At 49.4% G+C, this 16125-nt stretch overlaps 5 protein-coding genes across 5 annotated transcripts; 3 read left to right on the top strand and 2 right to left on the bottom strand.

The window, feature by feature from the left end:
• Positions 1 to 9: 9 nt before the first annotated feature.
• TRUGW13939_03759 (uncharacterized protein) lies at positions 10 to 3421 on the bottom strand (the record flags this gene model as incomplete). Its single annotated transcript, XM_035486938.1, has 4 exons — positions 10 to 48; positions 498 to 1659; positions 1732 to 1885; positions 1933 to 3421. 4 exons carry the CDS (start codon positions 3419 to 3421, stop codon positions 10 to 12), a joined length of 2844 nt encoding a protein of 947 aa, XP_035342831.1.
• Positions 3422 to 3646: 225 nt separating this feature from the next.
• Positions 3647 to 4211, top strand: TRUGW13939_03758 (uncharacterized protein; the record flags this gene model as incomplete). Its single annotated transcript, XM_035486937.1, has 3 exons — positions 3647 to 3674; positions 3799 to 3935; positions 4068 to 4211. The coding sequence occupies 3 exons, from the start codon at positions 3647 to 3649 to the stop codon at positions 4209 to 4211; spliced, it is 309 nt and encodes a 102-aa protein (XP_035342830.1).
• Positions 4212 to 5512: 1301 nt separating this feature from the next.
• TRUGW13939_03757 (uncharacterized protein) lies at positions 5513 to 11416 on the top strand (the record flags this gene model as incomplete). The annotated part of the gene is made up of 4 exons (XM_035486936.1): positions 5513 to 5523; positions 5594 to 5611; positions 5677 to 11052; positions 11116 to 11416. The coding sequence occupies 4 exons, from the start codon at positions 5513 to 5515 to the stop codon at positions 11414 to 11416; spliced, it is 5706 nt and encodes a 1901-aa protein (XP_035342829.1).
• Positions 11417 to 12319: 903 nt separating this feature from the next.
• TRUGW13939_03756 (uncharacterized protein) lies at positions 12320 to 13417 on the top strand (the record flags this gene model as incomplete). The annotated part of the gene is made up of 1 exon (XM_035486935.1): positions 12320 to 13417. One exon carries the CDS (start codon positions 12320 to 12322, stop codon positions 13415 to 13417), a length of 1098 nt encoding a protein of 365 aa, XP_035342828.1.
• A 374-nt stretch (positions 13418 to 13791) lies between these two features.
• TRUGW13939_03755 (uncharacterized protein) lies at positions 13792 to 15903 on the bottom strand (the record flags this gene model as incomplete). The annotated part of the gene is made up of 2 exons (XM_035486934.1): positions 13792 to 15795; positions 15850 to 15903. The coding sequence occupies 2 exons, from the start codon at positions 15901 to 15903 to the stop codon at positions 13792 to 13794; spliced, it is 2058 nt and encodes a 685-aa protein (XP_035342827.1).
• Between the last annotated feature and the right edge of the window lie 222 nt (positions 15904 to 16125).

Below are 16125 nucleotides of genomic sequence, written 5' to 3'. Positions count from 1 at the left end.
TCTATATACCTATAACGGCCCACCATTCACGACAGTTGGTCGTTTCTTCTAGTGAATTTTGGATATCATATTGACGAGCCAACGATTGGTCTTTTTTTGTTTCTGTTTCGAAAATCATTCATCCCATCATTCTCACGCCAAGCGCTCATTCATTTTTTCTCCCCCTTGGCGTTTGTATTTTGTCATTGTTTACCTTTCTGCATAAATGTTTTTTTTTTTTTTTTTAATTCTCTGCGATTTTCGGGAGAATTTGTTGTTGATAATGATTCAAGCTTCTATACATAACTGTTGAAACATGGTAGGCGTATTTAAATTGGCATTTAAAAAAAAAAAAAAAAACATAGTCATAGGTTCTTATATACATACATGTAACCCCTTTAGCTTTCATATTATCATCATCATCGTCATCATCGATTATCATCATTATTATTCACCGGCTGCGCGCCCAACACCCATCCAATCCCACTCGCCAACCCGCCTGTGACCATGTTACTCACCATATCCCGTTTCCGCACGCGATCTTCACCTTCACCAAATTCTGTAGACCGGCTGAGGAATTCGCTACTGCTTCTGCTAGAGGAAAAGTGCTCTCCGGGGGAAGTAGTAGTAGTGTTAGGGGCAGCAGCAGCAGGGGAAGTAATAGAGCCAGAGCGAGCACCACCCGTCTGCAATGGAATGTTCTTGCTAAACGCACGTGCAGCGCCGCGCGCAACGTCAAAGAGTCCCATTGGCGCTTCCTCATAGGAATTATTGCTGGTGCCAGCTAGATGATTGCGAGCCCGCGCGCGCCGGGTTTGTTGTTGGCGCTCGTTTTCGTAGGCGTCGAGTTCGCGGTCTGTGGGGCCGAAGCCGCCAGGCAGAATGCTGGTAGTAGTAGTAGTAGTAGCAGTAATGTCGCCTTTCCGGTCCCATTCTTCGGCTTCTTGGTTTTCCTGGTCGCGCAGGGTGGAGAGTTCTTCGTCGCAACGGCGCCAGGCGCCAAGGATCTCCGGTAGAGGGTCGGCGGTCGGGGCGAGGACGAGGGCGAGGGAGAGGAGTTCGAGGCGTTGTGAGAGGACTGAGATTTGCGCGGTTAGGTGTGTTTGGTCGTTTGGTGTTGATGTTGATGGCGATGATGATGATGTGGTTGTTGAGCGGTGGCGTCCGGCGTTGTAGGCGGCTCGCCAGGAGATGTTGTCTTCGATGGGGGATGATGATGACGACGACGACGACGAAGTTGGCATTAGTGAAGGCGGCGTGAGGCGCGTGAGGATATAAGAGTATGCAGTGCCAAAATCGTCAGATGCCAGTGCCGACGACACCGCCATTGACACGATACGCTTCTCGGCGAGGAGGGATTTTTGTTCCTGTGACAGTTTCGACTTCCACCACCGAGTCGAGTTGTCATCGCCCGGTAGTTGCAGAGGCAGACCGGCGGCCACGAAATGCCTTCCAATCGATAAGAGGTCGTCGAGTTTGGTGTAGCTTTTTGAATTCTGCTCCAAAACTGTCTCGATCAAGGACAACGGGTCGCTGTGCACGCGAATGCTGACGGGTTGAAAAGGCACGCCGTGCTGCAATGTCAAAGAATAGAATGACAAGGCATGGGTTGCTGAAATAAGGGCTGCGAGTTCTTGAAGTGACTTGGCGTTTGGAAATTGGGACTGGAATGCCCTGAGACTGTTTTTTTGAAAATCATCATATTAGTGTCATTTTCACTTCAACACAAATGTTCATCGGCGAGTGGCTTACGTATCAACTGCTCTCTTCATCTTACCACGCGTTTTGTTGCCGTTGCTAGCGGTGTCGTAGAAGGATATGATGGTTTCTACAACGGCTGTTTCAACCTGTGTCAAATCAAGAGGGGACTCGTCTCCAGTATATATCTCCGTGGCCACTTGGTATTCTATTTAATGTTAGTCTGTTCTGATTAGACACTCAACAAAAACTTACCTCCTGCAGTCATCATCGCTCTGAGAATTTCTGTTTCTACAGCAGCCCGAGAAACTCTCCAAAAGAGACCATGATATTCAGACTTTGCCTGGTCCGAAGTACTATGCAAGCCACGCCAGTCTTGGAGCCATAGTATCTGCTCGCGAATCTTTCTCCAATCCTGACCAGGTTTTGCTTGTTTGGCAATCATGTTTATGACGCCGTGCATCTCCAATGCCTGCGCCTCCTCGCCATTCTGCAGACAGACCGTCGCAGCGGATCTGCACGAAGTGTTGTACCCATAAGCACGCAACACTCGCAAAGAGACGAGTAGTATTTGAAGAAAGCCGACAGACTGAGGCGTCGGGACAGTGAGAGAGTTGTTGGGTTTCAACAGGGCGTTCTGCAACAACAATGCTTTGGATGCCGTTGAAAGCATTTTAACATCGACGTCAAACAGGGGTAGTTGCTCGGCATCGAATTTGATCTGCAAATTGCTATCAAGCCCAAGCAGACTTTCCACTTTGGATGTGATCTGGAAGGAACTTTCAAGCGAGCCCCTGCCAAGGTCTGTCGCATAGACGATGGCAAGTGCCGCTTGCCCGTAGGATCTTTTTATTGCATCTATTTCCTCTGAAGTATCGTCTTCCGGCAAATAACCGCCCGAGTCCACATCTCCAGGGCCGTCCCAGTCGATAATACCGCGAGCTACGGTTTCAAACTCCACCAGACTACGAGACAATAGCCATTCATTCACAATCTGCCAGTGTGCTGACAAGTCGTTGACTCCAGCAGTTGAGCCTGCATGACTAAGTTTTCGTCTTTTGGATTGTATTCGTCCAGAAATCCACGGCCCAGCTAGTCCCCTCAGGTTTTTCCCCAGATCGATTGCAGTCGCGTTGGAAGCGGTCATCGAAAGCAGCAAATTGATGCTGGTAGCCGTGTCCAAGGAATCGAATACATCAAGAGATAGCTTCTCCTCTCGCTCGGGGTAGTATTCGTAGTTGGCCCGCAAGAGCGGTAGTATTAAAGACACCAGATATCGCCGAAGGGTTTCCGAGCGATCGTAGAATGGCAACAATAGCTCCAAAATAAAAGTCTGCAAGCCGGTCTCGGCATCTATCTTGTGAGCGCGATGGATGATGAATTCCGTCAAAAGATCATCGGTTGCACTCTCCCCCGAATGGTATTTTAGAGGGAGCAATCGTAGCTGCCGAACGCGTCTCCGGGCCTCTGCTTCCTTGGCCTCTTTGATGGAGGACACGTCGACTGGCCCATTGCTGTTTTCTGAGAGTTCGTTCCGGTCGATGTCCTCGAGGATCGGTGTGTAGAGCGACGGAGGTGTGGTTTCTGGCAAAAAGGACAGGATGATGCGGAACAGGCGCTCTGTGGTGAGTGACGTAGGAAACTGCTGGTGCAGGCGAGGCAGTGGGTTCACATTGCCAGCTGCACAGAGCTCGCAGGCTAGCAGGATGGTCTGCGCATCGGACAGACTGGAAAGGTCTGCCATGCTGGGGGAAGGTTCATGAAGCGAAAAAAAAAGTGGCCTCGAGCTGTATAATTAGTGTCAAGTTGTCAACTATCGAGGAATGACAATCGATGCCGCTAAGCCAACCGCAGGCCTGAGCCGGGGGACCCACCGACGCCCGTGCCGGAACCTCAAACCTCCCAACCTGCTACACCCCCTTCACGAAAGCCCTCGCTGCTCGACTTTGCTCCCACCTACGAATCGAAAATGGCATCCGGCTTTGGTCTCAATGGCGGTAAGTTTTACTTTTACGTGCGGACATTTCTTGCTTGTTTCACGCGCCGCTCAATTGGCTGCGCATTGCAGCTGTGACCCCATGCGAGACAGACAACGGAGCTAACATCATCATTGCGAAACAGGCCCCTCGCGCTGTTATGCCTTTTGGCAGGAACTTCTCGGCTGCTACGTTGTCAATGGCGGAGAGGGCGTGGAAGGCAAGAAGAAATGCATTCCAGCTCTAGAGGATTACACCGAGTGCCTTCACCACACCAAGGAGGTACGTTAGGAACAATGGACTCTCGTTTATACTCCCGTTCTACTCTCGATACCATTGCGACGCTTTCATTGAAAATTTTATTGCCTACGACACGACTTTGTTACTTTGTTTTATCTGTCTAACTGTTCTTAGGTTGTCCGGGCAAAGAAAATCCAAGCGGCATACCGCAAAGCCGAGGCGGGCTTTGCCAGAGAAAACGAACCCAAGGCAGAAGAACTCCGAAATCTGGGCTTACTAGGCAAGGAAGAAGACACAAGAAAGGTTCTGGGCTCATGAGGCGCTGGGAAGTACGACTAGAGTGGTATGTTGGCGGGCGTTGCTTCTTTATCGGTCGACAGCTTGGCCAACATTGTACAGAATGATTTCACAATAAGACTCGTTTGTTTTTGGCCATTTGCCTTGAATGTTATTACCTAAGTGGTTTTTTTTTTCCACTGGGAGTGCCTGGCTTTGATGGTTGTGTAGGATTCAATGTTGCATTACAGGGTCATTACGGGGTCCTTGACTTGGTCATATCAAGGGTGGCATAAACAATGCCCGACATGCAAGGAACTGTCTGCGTATTGTAGTTCATTTTGGATTGAAATTTCTGACTGTTCGATGGTCTTTGACAAAGTCGAATTGTGGCGATTGGGCGTATTTACATGTTTTTGATATCGTTGCACAGGCCTCGGCCACGTTTGTTTGTTAGAGGAGTAGTAACGGCGTTGTGCACTGTTCAAATCATAGAATCATGACATAGAATCACGCAGAGTCTCTCAGTTAAGAATGGAGGCGTCTTCAAATGCTGTCTTGAAAGAGACCAGAAGAGTAAGGCGCAAGTGAGCGGTCAAAGCGTCCGTCAGCCAGCGACGGATCTGGGCGGAACCAGCCACGCGAGGCTTCATCACTACTAGGAGAATTGGTGCGTCGGAGCAAGCAGGAAGAATCATGCAGGTGGTCAAGACTCAAGAGGCCACATCGCACATAGCCATGATGGCATTGTCCCGTCCGAGCGAGCGTCACGTGACGCAGCGCACACAAAAAAAAGCTTGCTGATCCGCGCGGAGGCGCTAGCCCGAAGCGGCGCTAGCGGCTGCCGCGCTCTTTCGCAGGACGCGCCGGGCCAACGACGGGCGATGATATAAACAGGTCAAAGTCGCCTCCGTCCGCTTCTTTCCACGCTCGCTCTGCTGCGGCGCCAACGTCAGTTTTGTGTGTCTCTCCACCCGGCCTGGCTAAAAAAGCGCTATTTGCCTTTTCTTTACCTCCCCGACCGCTTTATTAATTGCTTTCTTATTTTCATCTGATACCATCCCCTAATCCCCTTCCCCATTTCGGACTCGAGCTCTTTGCTTTGCGACTTTGTCAACCAATCCCTTGCGCGCCGCTTCATCCCAAACTTGTCCCTGTCCGGCCATACATATGGACATCTCCAGCAGTTTGACTCACCAGTTCTTCACTTCCGTCTCCAATGATTAACTGCATGCGCATCTCTCTTTCCCGCACTCCTGGCCCTGCCTGTGGCACATCGAATCGCTCGCCCTCTCCACGTCCTGCAGGGGCTGCTGCAAGCTTATAGATAGCGAGCCGACGCCATGACTTCCAGGTGAGTATACTGCCAGCGCCGCTATCCCCCTTTGGGTCTCGAGACGATACGCTAACCTCTCTGGGCCTAGGCTTGACCGGCTTGTCACGTGAGTCTATCCTCTGCTTACATCATGTTATACCCAAAGAAGTGATACACTGACCAACCCTATAGTCTCCTGGAAACTGGCAGCACCTCGGTCATCCGCAACACTGCAGCCCAGCAGCTGGCTGATGTCCAAAAGGCCCATCCAGACGAACTCTTTAACCTCTTGGGAAGAATCCTGCCATATCTGAGATCCAAGTCATGGGATACTCGGACCGCCGCCGCCAAGGCCATTGGCCTCGTGGCGGCAAATGCTGAGCCCTTCGATCCCAACGAGGACGATGGCCTGGAGCTCAAGAAGCCTGGCGACGAAGAAGAAGATGGCGAGGAAGCTGTCGAAATCAAATCAGAAGAGCCTCTGCCTCTCCAACTACAACAAGACGACCTTCTCAAATTGGACACTCTCGACGTGGGCTCCATTCTGAAACTGGGAAAGAAGCTGCTAGGAAGCGCCGGCAAAGAGTATGAATATGCCATTGCCGCCATGGATCCTGCTACACGCCTGCAGCACCAAAAGAAAACATTGAACGCCCGGCTCGGTCTGGCAGGCGAGTATCTCGAAAGCGATCTCATTGAGGAGAGCGACTTTGCAATCCGCTCCGCCTCAGCCTCCAAGGCGGCCGAAAAGCTCCCCCCTCCTCCTCCGTCGCGGAAAAATAGCATTCAGAATGGAAGCGCCAACGAGCCCGCCAATGGCGACGAGTCTGGATTAAGCAAACGCCAACTCAACCAGCTAAAGCGCAAGAACAAGCAGAACGCGAAACTTGGTGCTAACAAGGTCAGAGTTGTTGACCTTTCCTCCTCGCGCAGAGCTTCAGACTACCCAACTACCCCGTCAACAGCAATGACTCCGCATCCGGTAAAATCAGAAATCGCCGAAGAAGAAGGCGACAAAAAAGCCGACTATTTCTCTCTTGATCGCGAGGGCCTCGACGACGACAGCAAAATAGTCTCCGAGTTCAAGGGACCAATTGTTCCCGAAAAGCCCATCATCCAAACCGAGGCCGAGGAAGATGGCATGGAATGGCCGTATGAGCGCATGTGCGAGTTTCTCATGGTCGATCTCTTTGATCCCAGCTGGGAGATTCGTCATGGTTCTGCAATGGGTCTCCGTGAAGTCGTTCGAGTCCAGGGCGCTGGGGCTGGCCGAATGCTTGGCAAGTCAAGAGCCGAAAACAATGCCTCCAATCGCAAGTGGCTTGATGATCTGGCTAGTCGACTTCTTTGCGTCTTTATGCTCGACCGCTTCGGAGATTACATCTCAGACAACGTTGTCGCCCCGATTCGCGAGGCTGTCGGCCAAACACTGGGTGCCGTTCTTTCTCATTTGCCCTCCAAATCAGTCATCCTAGTTTACGAAATACTCCATCGCATCATTATGCTCAAGGACTTTGGGCTGGAACGTCCTATTTGGGAGGTCTGTCATGGAGGAATGATCGGCCTCAGGTATCTGGTAGCTGTTCGCAAAGACGTTTTGGTGAAGGATCCTAGAATGATGGATGGCGTCCTGGAATCTGTAATGAAAGGCTTGGCCGACTTTGACGATGATGTGCGCGCTGTCAGCGCAGCAACGCTAGTCCCTATCGCCGAGGAGATTGTCACCTCTCGCCAAGGCACTCTAAGCGCTCTCATCAACATCGTATGGGAGTGTTTGTCAAATCTACAAGACGACTTGAGTGCCAGTACTGGCTCGGTCATGGACTTGCTGGCAAAGCTCTGCACATTCCCACAGGTTCTCGAGGCAATGAAAAACAATGCTGCCGATGATCCTGAAGCCTCATTCGGTAACCTCGTGCCACGGCTTTACCCTTTCCTCAGGCACACAATCACCAGTGTTCGACTGGCCGTGCTCCGAGCTCTCACAACATTTTTACAACTAGAGGGCGAAGGGTCCAATGCCTGGGTCGATGGGAAAGCCATGCGCTTGATCTTTCAAAATCTCCTGGTGGAGCGGAACGAGGGTGTCTTGAAACTCTCGCTTCAAGTATGGTCCGATCTATTAAAAGCTCTCGACTCCCGCGATCTCTTTTCATCAGAAGACTTGGGCTCGCAGATCAGCCCTCTTATTTCTTTGACCATGGGTCCTTTTGGTGTCCCTCGCTACCCAATCCCCATGAACGCCTCTCTATTTATCAAACCATCTGGTGTTGCTTATACGTTGGCCGTGGCGCCAGGCCGAAAATCATCACCCCCCACTGCATCCGAATCCGGAAAAGGCCGTCGCAAGAAGTCCGAGAAGAAAGAAGCACCACCGCCAACTACGCATAACGTGGATGGTCACATGCTTCAAGGCGATATTGACTTGGTTGGTATCGACACCATGGTTCGATCAAAGATATATGCTACTCGAGCTTTGGGCCAGCTTCTGTCTATCTGGGACTCCAAGGACCTTCCTAGTCTCTGGCAAACTATCATTAGCGGACTCAACTGGCCTGCATCCTCATCACAGCTTTCAGCTGCAATGATTATCGAAGAGTATGCCAAACTTGTCGGTTCTGGAGGCAAATATACGGCATCGCTATGCGAATGGTTGCGTCCAATTATTGAAGCTGAACGACCGGCCTGGTACAGTGATATCGCCTGCTACCTACAGATCACCCGGGCACAATGTCATTCTCTATTGAATGCATTCAGAGACCACGCTCATGTTCCCTCTGCGCGACTGCCTACTTTGGCTGTGGTTGTTCAGGGTGATAGCGAAGCCGGTCCTAATGCCTTCTCCATCAACGATGCTGAAAAGGTTGTCGGGCCAGATTTCGAACGACTCAAAAAGGGACTTGCCCCTGCTCAACGTGTTACTGCTCTTCAAGTCTTGAATGATACCAGGGCCAGCGCTGAATCCGCAATAGAAGAGGCCAAGATCATCAAAGAGCAGAGGGACACCCGCGTTCGTGCTGCTACAGCCGGTGCTCTGGTTGCCTTACAAGATATTCCTAAGAAACCAAGCCATATCATCAAGGGAATGATGGATAGCATCAAGAAAGAAGAAAACGGCGAACTGCAACAACGTTCTGCATTAGCAATTGTCAGTCTCATCGACTATTACACGGCAGCCACGAAGAGAGGCCCGGTTGACAAGGTCATTGGCAACTTGGTTAAATACTGCTGTGTGGATACATCTGAAACGCCCGAGTTCCATCACAATGCTCATCTTGACAAGTCCATACTTTCCTTGCGCAAGGAAGAAGATCGCAGAGATCATGTGGATGCCGCAAAATTCGAACGGGAAGCCAAAGAAGCCAGAATCATGCGACGCGGAGCGAAAGAGGCTCTTGAGCAGTTGGCGGCCAAGTTTGGCAGCCAACTTTTTGAAAAGGTTCCTAACCTCGCAGCTTTGATTGAACGTCCTCTGCATGAAGCTCTCGCTGGTGATCTACCTGAAAATATTCGCGACCCGGAGAACGAGTTGGGCCAAGAGGTTGTAGATGGTCTATCAACACTTCGGGCTCTTTTGCCAAAGTTCGACACTGGTCTGTACCCCTGGGTTATCAACATCATGCCAATAATTGCGAGGTCCCTCCAATGCGAGCTTTCAGTCATTCGATACGCTGCCGCCAAATGCTTTGCCACGATTTGCAGCGTCATTACTGTGGAAGGAATGACAATGTTGGTAGAAAAAGTACTTCCTACTGTCAACAACGCTTTGGATACCCATTATCGTCAAGGCGCTGTTGAGTGCATCTATCATTTGATCCACGTGATGGAAGACGGAATACTGCCTTATGTGATCTTCCTCATCGTTCCTGTTCTCGGACGCATGAGTGACTCTGACAACGATGTGCGGCTACTTGCAACAACATCGTTTGCTACTTTGGTCAAGCTTGTTCCGCTCGAAGCGGGTATTCCAGACCCACCAGGTTTGTCGGAAGAGCTTCTAAAGGGACGAGACCGCGAAAGGAAATTCATGTCACAAATGTTGGATGTCCGCAAGGTGGAACCTTTTGAAATTCCCGTCGCAATTAAAGCGGAATTACGTTCATACCAGCAAGACGGAGTCAACTGGCTTGCCTTTCTCAATCGCTATCACCTGCATGGTATTCTCTGTGATGATATGGGTCTCGGAAAAACACTTCAAACTCTGTGTATTGTGGCTAGTGATCACCATATGCGCGCAGAAGAATTTGCTCGGACCCAAGCACCTGAAGTTCGAAAATTACCTTCGTTGATCATATGTCCTCCCACTCTGTCCGGTCATTGGCAACAAGAGATTAAACAGTATGCGCCGTTCCTTAGCTGCGTTGCCTATGTTGGTCCGCCTGTGGAGCGTGGAAAACTACGGGGACAACTGGAAGAAGCAGATATCATTATCACCTCTTACGATATTTGCAGAAATGATAGCGATGTGTTCGCCCCCATGAGCTGGAACTATTGCGTTCTTGATGAAGGTCATCTTATCAAAAATCCCAAAGCGAAGATCACATTGGCAGTCAAGCGACTTGTTAGCAACCACCGTCTGATTCTATCTGGAACACCAATTCAAAACAACGTTCTGGAGCTCTGGTCATTGTTCGATTTCTTGATGCCTGGTTTCTTGGGCACAGAGAAGGTGTTCTTGGATCGATTCGCAAAACCAATCGCGGCCAGCCGATTCAGCAAATCATCGTCGAAAGAGCAAGAGGCGGGCGCATTGGCCATCGAGGCTCTGCATAAACAAGTTCTTCCATTCTTGTTGCGCCGCCTAAAGGAAGAAGTTCTGAACGACCTGCCTCCTAAGATCTTGCAGAACTACTACTGTGATCCAAGTGACCTACAGAGGAAACTGTTCGAAGACTTCAGCAAGAAGGAGCAGAAAGACCTAGCAAACAAGATGGGCTCTGCTGAAAAGGCTGCCAAGGAACATATTTTCCAGGCTCTTCAATACATGCGCCGTCTTTGCAATTCCCCGGCCTTGGTGATCAAAGAGGGTCACAAGCAGTATGAAGACGTCCAAAAGTGGCTTGGGTCAAAACATTCCAACCTTCGAGATATTTCCCACGCGCCCAAGCTTGCAGCATTGCGTGATCTTTTGGTCGACTGTGGTATCGGTGTTGATCCCAACACTGAAGGTGAGCTAGACACCGGTGCAAGCTATGTCAGTCCACACCGAGCTCTCATTTTCTGTCAGATGAAAGAGATGCTTGATATTGTGCAGGAGGATGTATTGAAGAAAATGCTTCCTTCTGTTCAATACCTGAGGCTAGATGGAAGTGTCGAGGCGACGAAGCGCCAGAACATTGTCAACCAGTTCAACACCGATCCTAGTTACGATGTCTTGCTACTCACAACAAGTGTTGGTGGGTTGGGACTTAACCTTACTGGAGCAGATACGGTCATTTTCGTGGAACATGATTGGAATCCTCAGAAGGATATCCAAGCCATGGACCGGGCTCACCGGATTGGTCAAAAGAAGGTGGTGAATGTCTATCGCTTGATTACCAGAGGCACCCTGGAGGAAAAGATTTTGAAGTAAGTTTATTATTCTGTTCCCCCATTTTAGTAATGATTTTTTGCTAACTTTTTTTTTTCAAGTCTGCAACGATTCAAGATAGACGTGGCATCCACAGTCGTCAATCAACAAAACGCCGGACTCAATACAATGGACACGGACCAGTTGCTAGATCTATTCAATCTCGGCGAAACAGCCGAAGGCGCAGAGAAACCAACACAAGACTCTGCAGCCGGCAACGAGGTTGACATGGTCGACATTGATGGCGAAGTCAAAGAAAAGGGCAAGAAAGGTTGGCTGGACGACCTCGGTGAGCTATGGGATGATCGCCAATACCAGGAAGAATACAACCTGGATTCTTTCCTAGCCAGTATGAAGGTATAATAATATCTGTCCTTCATGCTACTCTTTATACTTTTCTCTCGAAACGATTACAACGAGGGGGTTTTTTGGTGTTATTCCCGATTTAATGAGCTAGCAGTTTAAACTGGGCTTAACGGGCTGAAGCATGGGCGGAGTTGAACTTGGTTGATTTTCCCTTTTTTTTTTTTTTTTTCTATCAATTTCTTACAAGTGTGTGCTTTCCTTTTCTTCTTCATTCTTCATTGAGCCATGAACTTCTGTACTATAGCTTATGCTGACAGGCTCCCCCTGGAACATCATCATTTTTTTGAATAAGCCAGGAAGAAATTATTTTCTCCTTCGCCCTTTTTCATACCTACCTGATGTATTTAATAGATAAAGACTGATGAACTCTTTTTTCTGGCAGCCGTTGTTCCGACATGCTGTTTTTAATGTGTATTATTATTAGCAATGATAACGGACGAGCTTTTAATTCCCTGTCAGTTTAAAGTTTTACCCCGTACTATTAAAGGCCTAGTTTACTTATTAGGCATTTTAAATTATTAACCAATACAATAGATAGTAGCGTGACTAATATTAGTAGTAATATTATTGGCAGCGGACTTGTTTGTAAAATGAATCCTTCCCATCCAGCGTGACTAACAAGTCCGCTCCCGTAATCCGCAAGAACTTGGAGCTGAGTTGTGAAGCTTACGAATGGAATAGACTTTAATTTTCTTTTCTTTTTTAGTGATATGGTAGCTGTAGTAGTGGTATGGATTAAACAGGATGGATTTGAAATCAGCAGTCAAGACTGCGAGGCTTGAAGATGGTATTAATAGGACCAAGTCTCCTAAATATCACACATTCGACTCTCCAACAGTCTTTTCTTAATCTCCGTTTAGGGTTGATAGAATAAACCTCCTCAAAAAAAAAAAAAACACAATGCGAGGCTTCTCTTCATATCTCCCTCTATGGGTTACCCTTCTTGCTACTCTTTGCCAATGCTACGTCGCTCATCCTCCATTGTCGTCGCTCTCAGATACATCATCCACTAGTATCATCAAAGCCAACACCAAAACACTCTGGCAAGCACCCACAACCCCAACATGGATTGAGAACCTCGCCATCCGCTCTTCAACCAGAACCATAATCTTCAGCCTCATCACGACGCCAGAGATATACCAGCTCGACGAAGAACAAAACGCGAGCCTGCTTTTCCAATTCCCCAATGTTACTTCTGCGCTGGGGATTGTAGAGATTGCGCGAGATGTGTTTGCGGTTGTGGTTGGGAATTTCAGTACGGCGACTGCATCGGGGACTCTGGGGACGTATTCATTGTGGAAAGTGGAATTATTCGATGACGACGACGAGACAAGTGAGGATCGTGTTGTTGCTTCAAAGATTACAGATATACCCGAAGCATCTTTTCTCAACGGCATAACACTACTTCATCCCATAAAAGAAGGAAAAGACAAGCTCGCCACAGTGCTCATTTCCGATTCCACGCTCGGAGCCGTATTCAAAGTCAACACCAATTGCGGCACATACGAACAAGTCTTTGATGGGGTTTCAGAAATGCTGCCACCAAAAAATGCATCTATCCCAATCGGCATCAATGGACTAGCCGTGCACAAAGGTTCGCTGTACTGGACCAACACGGAACGCGAAGCAATCTTTTCTATACCCATTGACCCGCTCACCGGATTCGCACGACCAAATGCCACTGTGCGGACTGTTGCGAGTAAGATTGGGATAGCTGTTGATGATTTCGCCTTTGATGGCGACGATAACTTGTGGACTGCTGGTGGGAATACGGTGGCTATGCTGCCGGCAGCGGGGGATGCGTCCAAGACTGGTATTAAGCCGGTGATTGTTGTAGGCAGTGAGTCGTCTTTAACCGTCGCCGGGAGCACGTCGGTTAGGTTTGCTGATGCGTCGTTGTTGTATGTTACGACGGATGGAGGTATGGCAGCACCTGTTAATGGGAGTGTCGTTGAGGCAGGGAAGATTGTCGCTGTGGATTTAGCTTCGTCGTTTTAGGAGCATTCATTTTGTATAAAGCAGTTACAAGAGGCGGATAACAGAGAGAATTGTCAAAAGTTCCAATCTGCAGTACCATCATACTGTACAAATACGCATAAAATCCTAGTGTAAACTCGAATAGAAACAGACACAAAAAAAGAATTGCCGCTCATAAAAATCATAAACACCGAATGTTGGATGTGCACGAGTAATAGGACTCGAAAAACCCCCGAGTCCTGAAAAATTTGATATATTGTACAAGAAAAGATGGGAAAGAACCCTGCCTCCCAAATATGTAGCCTTGCTCGTCAAAAAACGCCCAATTAGAAACCAATTTACAACTCTCGTCTGACTCATGTCATCGTTCATTCGCCCGAGTGGATATCATGCTTTCAACTGCGAGGCTTTGGCTTCGAAAGCATGTTCAAGCGGCTCAAGCTAAGAACGCCCTTCTTCGAAGCGGTGTTGGGAGTACCGACCCGGCTACCAGCCATGCGTCTAGGTGTAACCCCGCGAGACTTGAGTGGACTCGGGCTAACAGGGTTCATCTTGATGGGACTAGCCTTGAGCCGTTTGACGCTTCGCTGCTCATCTGTGGGAGTTGTGGCCGGTGGGATGTTTTCGGTCTCGACATCGTCATCTACACGCTGACGCTTCTTGTGGTTAATTCCATGAGGCACGGCGAGGAGGGCAGTGGATGGACTTTTCTTGACTGAATTAAAGAAATCGGATCTAGAAATCTCCTTTGAGGGAACATCCCAGTCACCATCTTCCTCGCGCTGACGCTTCTTGTTCTTAATCCCATGAGGCACGGCCAACATGTTGTGGGACTCGTTGGTCAGTCCTGAGAGAGTAGCAGGTGGCTTCAAAACTTTCTCAGAAGGTCTAGGACTACCATTGTCATTATGGCGCTTCTTGTTCGAAATTCCATGAGATGTGCTGGGGAAATTGGCGAGTGGGCTGGTGGGCTGGGCAGGATTGGCTGAGTCCCTCACACGTCGAATAGTGGGCGTGTCAGCCTTTGTGCTATCTGGTGTAAGTGATGGCAAAGTCGGGTAGACGACGTCGGACGAGGCAGCATCACCACGAGGTGCAAGGATTTTAGATGGCGATGGAGACGGCTGCGGGATTTCGTAGCGAGACTTAGTGCTCGAGGTGAAATCAACTCGCTTCTTGGGAGAAGGAGTCTGACTATCAGCACCAAAAGATGCAGTCGGGAAATCTTTCAAATTGATGTCAGGGTTGAAAGAAGGAGCTGCCAGGTGCGTTCCAGAAGCGACCTTTGACGGGTCAGTTGAAAAGAGCGGCTGGCGACGTTTCAAAATCGACTTCAGATTGCCAAGGCTTGGCAATGATTTCTTGAGCCTAGGATTGAAGTCTGTTTTCGGGGTGCGAGGTGCTGTAAGACGCGATGCTGGCGAACGATTCAGAGAAGGGATCATTGAAGTTTTGGACGATCTTGCAGAGGCGAAACGCGCAACCGAGGATTTGGTAGGAGTCATGAGCGAGTTGTTGCGAATCGGTGGTCTGGAAGAATGGGGGACTGTCTTCTTCGGAGTAGCAATCTCTGCCGGTGGGCGAACCGTAGAGGTATCCGGTCCATCGAATCGCTTCACACGCTTGGTCCCTCCCAAAGGCACCTTCGAAGGTGAAGGCTTCTGCTCTGGCTCGTCCAAGCAAGCCTTGGAGCTCTTGCGTTTCAAGGACTTCTCGACAGGTTGGAAACGGCCTGGCTGTGCTCTGAAAGCAGAGGGGTGTCCCGCAATCGAGTCCATCTTCTTAAACTCAGTCATATGGGCATCGCTAAAACGGCCTGCCTTGCCCTTGGGCTGGGCAATTTTTCTACCATCCACAGTGTCTTGGTCCTTGCGCTGTTGCTCACCCTTTTCTAGAACCATCTGTGCTTTGATTCTTGCAACATCCTCGCGAACACTAACCATGAGCTTTCGCGCCTCGTCGCTCAACTTGGAGTCATCGGTGGAGAACCTAAAGTCGAACTTGGAGGCGCTATCCAGCTTGCTAGGCGGAGATGTTATGACCTTGGATGGTGTGTTGGTAGCCGCGTTTTCTTTGATAGCTTTTCCAGCCGAGTCTCTTTTAACAGGGTTGAAGCCAAGGACAAGACCAGAATCTGGTTGCTTGGTGGTGCTCTGGTGTGCCTTGCTGGGATGCATCTCCTCCGCCGCAGGACGCATGCTACCCGCAGTTGTTGGTGTTTTCATGTTTTTTTTGTTGTTGGAAGACGGGGTCGACTTCTTCCTGGTAGAAGGACTTTGTGGCGTGGTGGTTAATGTGGCATGGTTGTGTGGAAGTGAATTCGTGGGTGGGGTCTCGCTGTGTTCGACAACAGAAGCGAGTCTGGGGGGAGTCGTGCTTGGAGGGACAGGAAACTGATCCTGTTGTCTGGTGAGCGAGTTGTGGCAACTGGCAGGAAACAATCACAAACTCACCTCGGTGACGGGAGTGCTGCTGCCTCTCAAGCGGGCTGACCTACGGGGAGCCATCTTTCCCCGTCTGTCTGGCGAATAGTTGGAGCGTCAAATTGAACTCGTGTTTTGCTGTACTTCTATTGTCGATTTTTTCCTCCTGGATGGGCGTTCTGGGATGGTGGTGGAGGCGTATCGTCACGTTGCTGGACTTGTTGCTCTTGTTGACGTTTGCCCAAAACAAACCATCCGAAAGCGGTAAAGCGCGTCACCGCGGCAAGAAGCGCGCTGACGTAATAG

The sequence above is a fragment of the Talaromyces rugulosus genome, chromosome II (assembly GCF_013368755.1).
Source record: "Talaromyces rugulosus chromosome II, complete sequence".
In the NCBI taxonomy this organism is placed as follows: Eukaryota; Fungi; Ascomycota; class Eurotiomycetes; order Eurotiales; family Trichocomaceae; genus Talaromyces; species Talaromyces rugulosus.
This window is presented reverse-complemented; position numbering and strand designations above follow the sequence as displayed.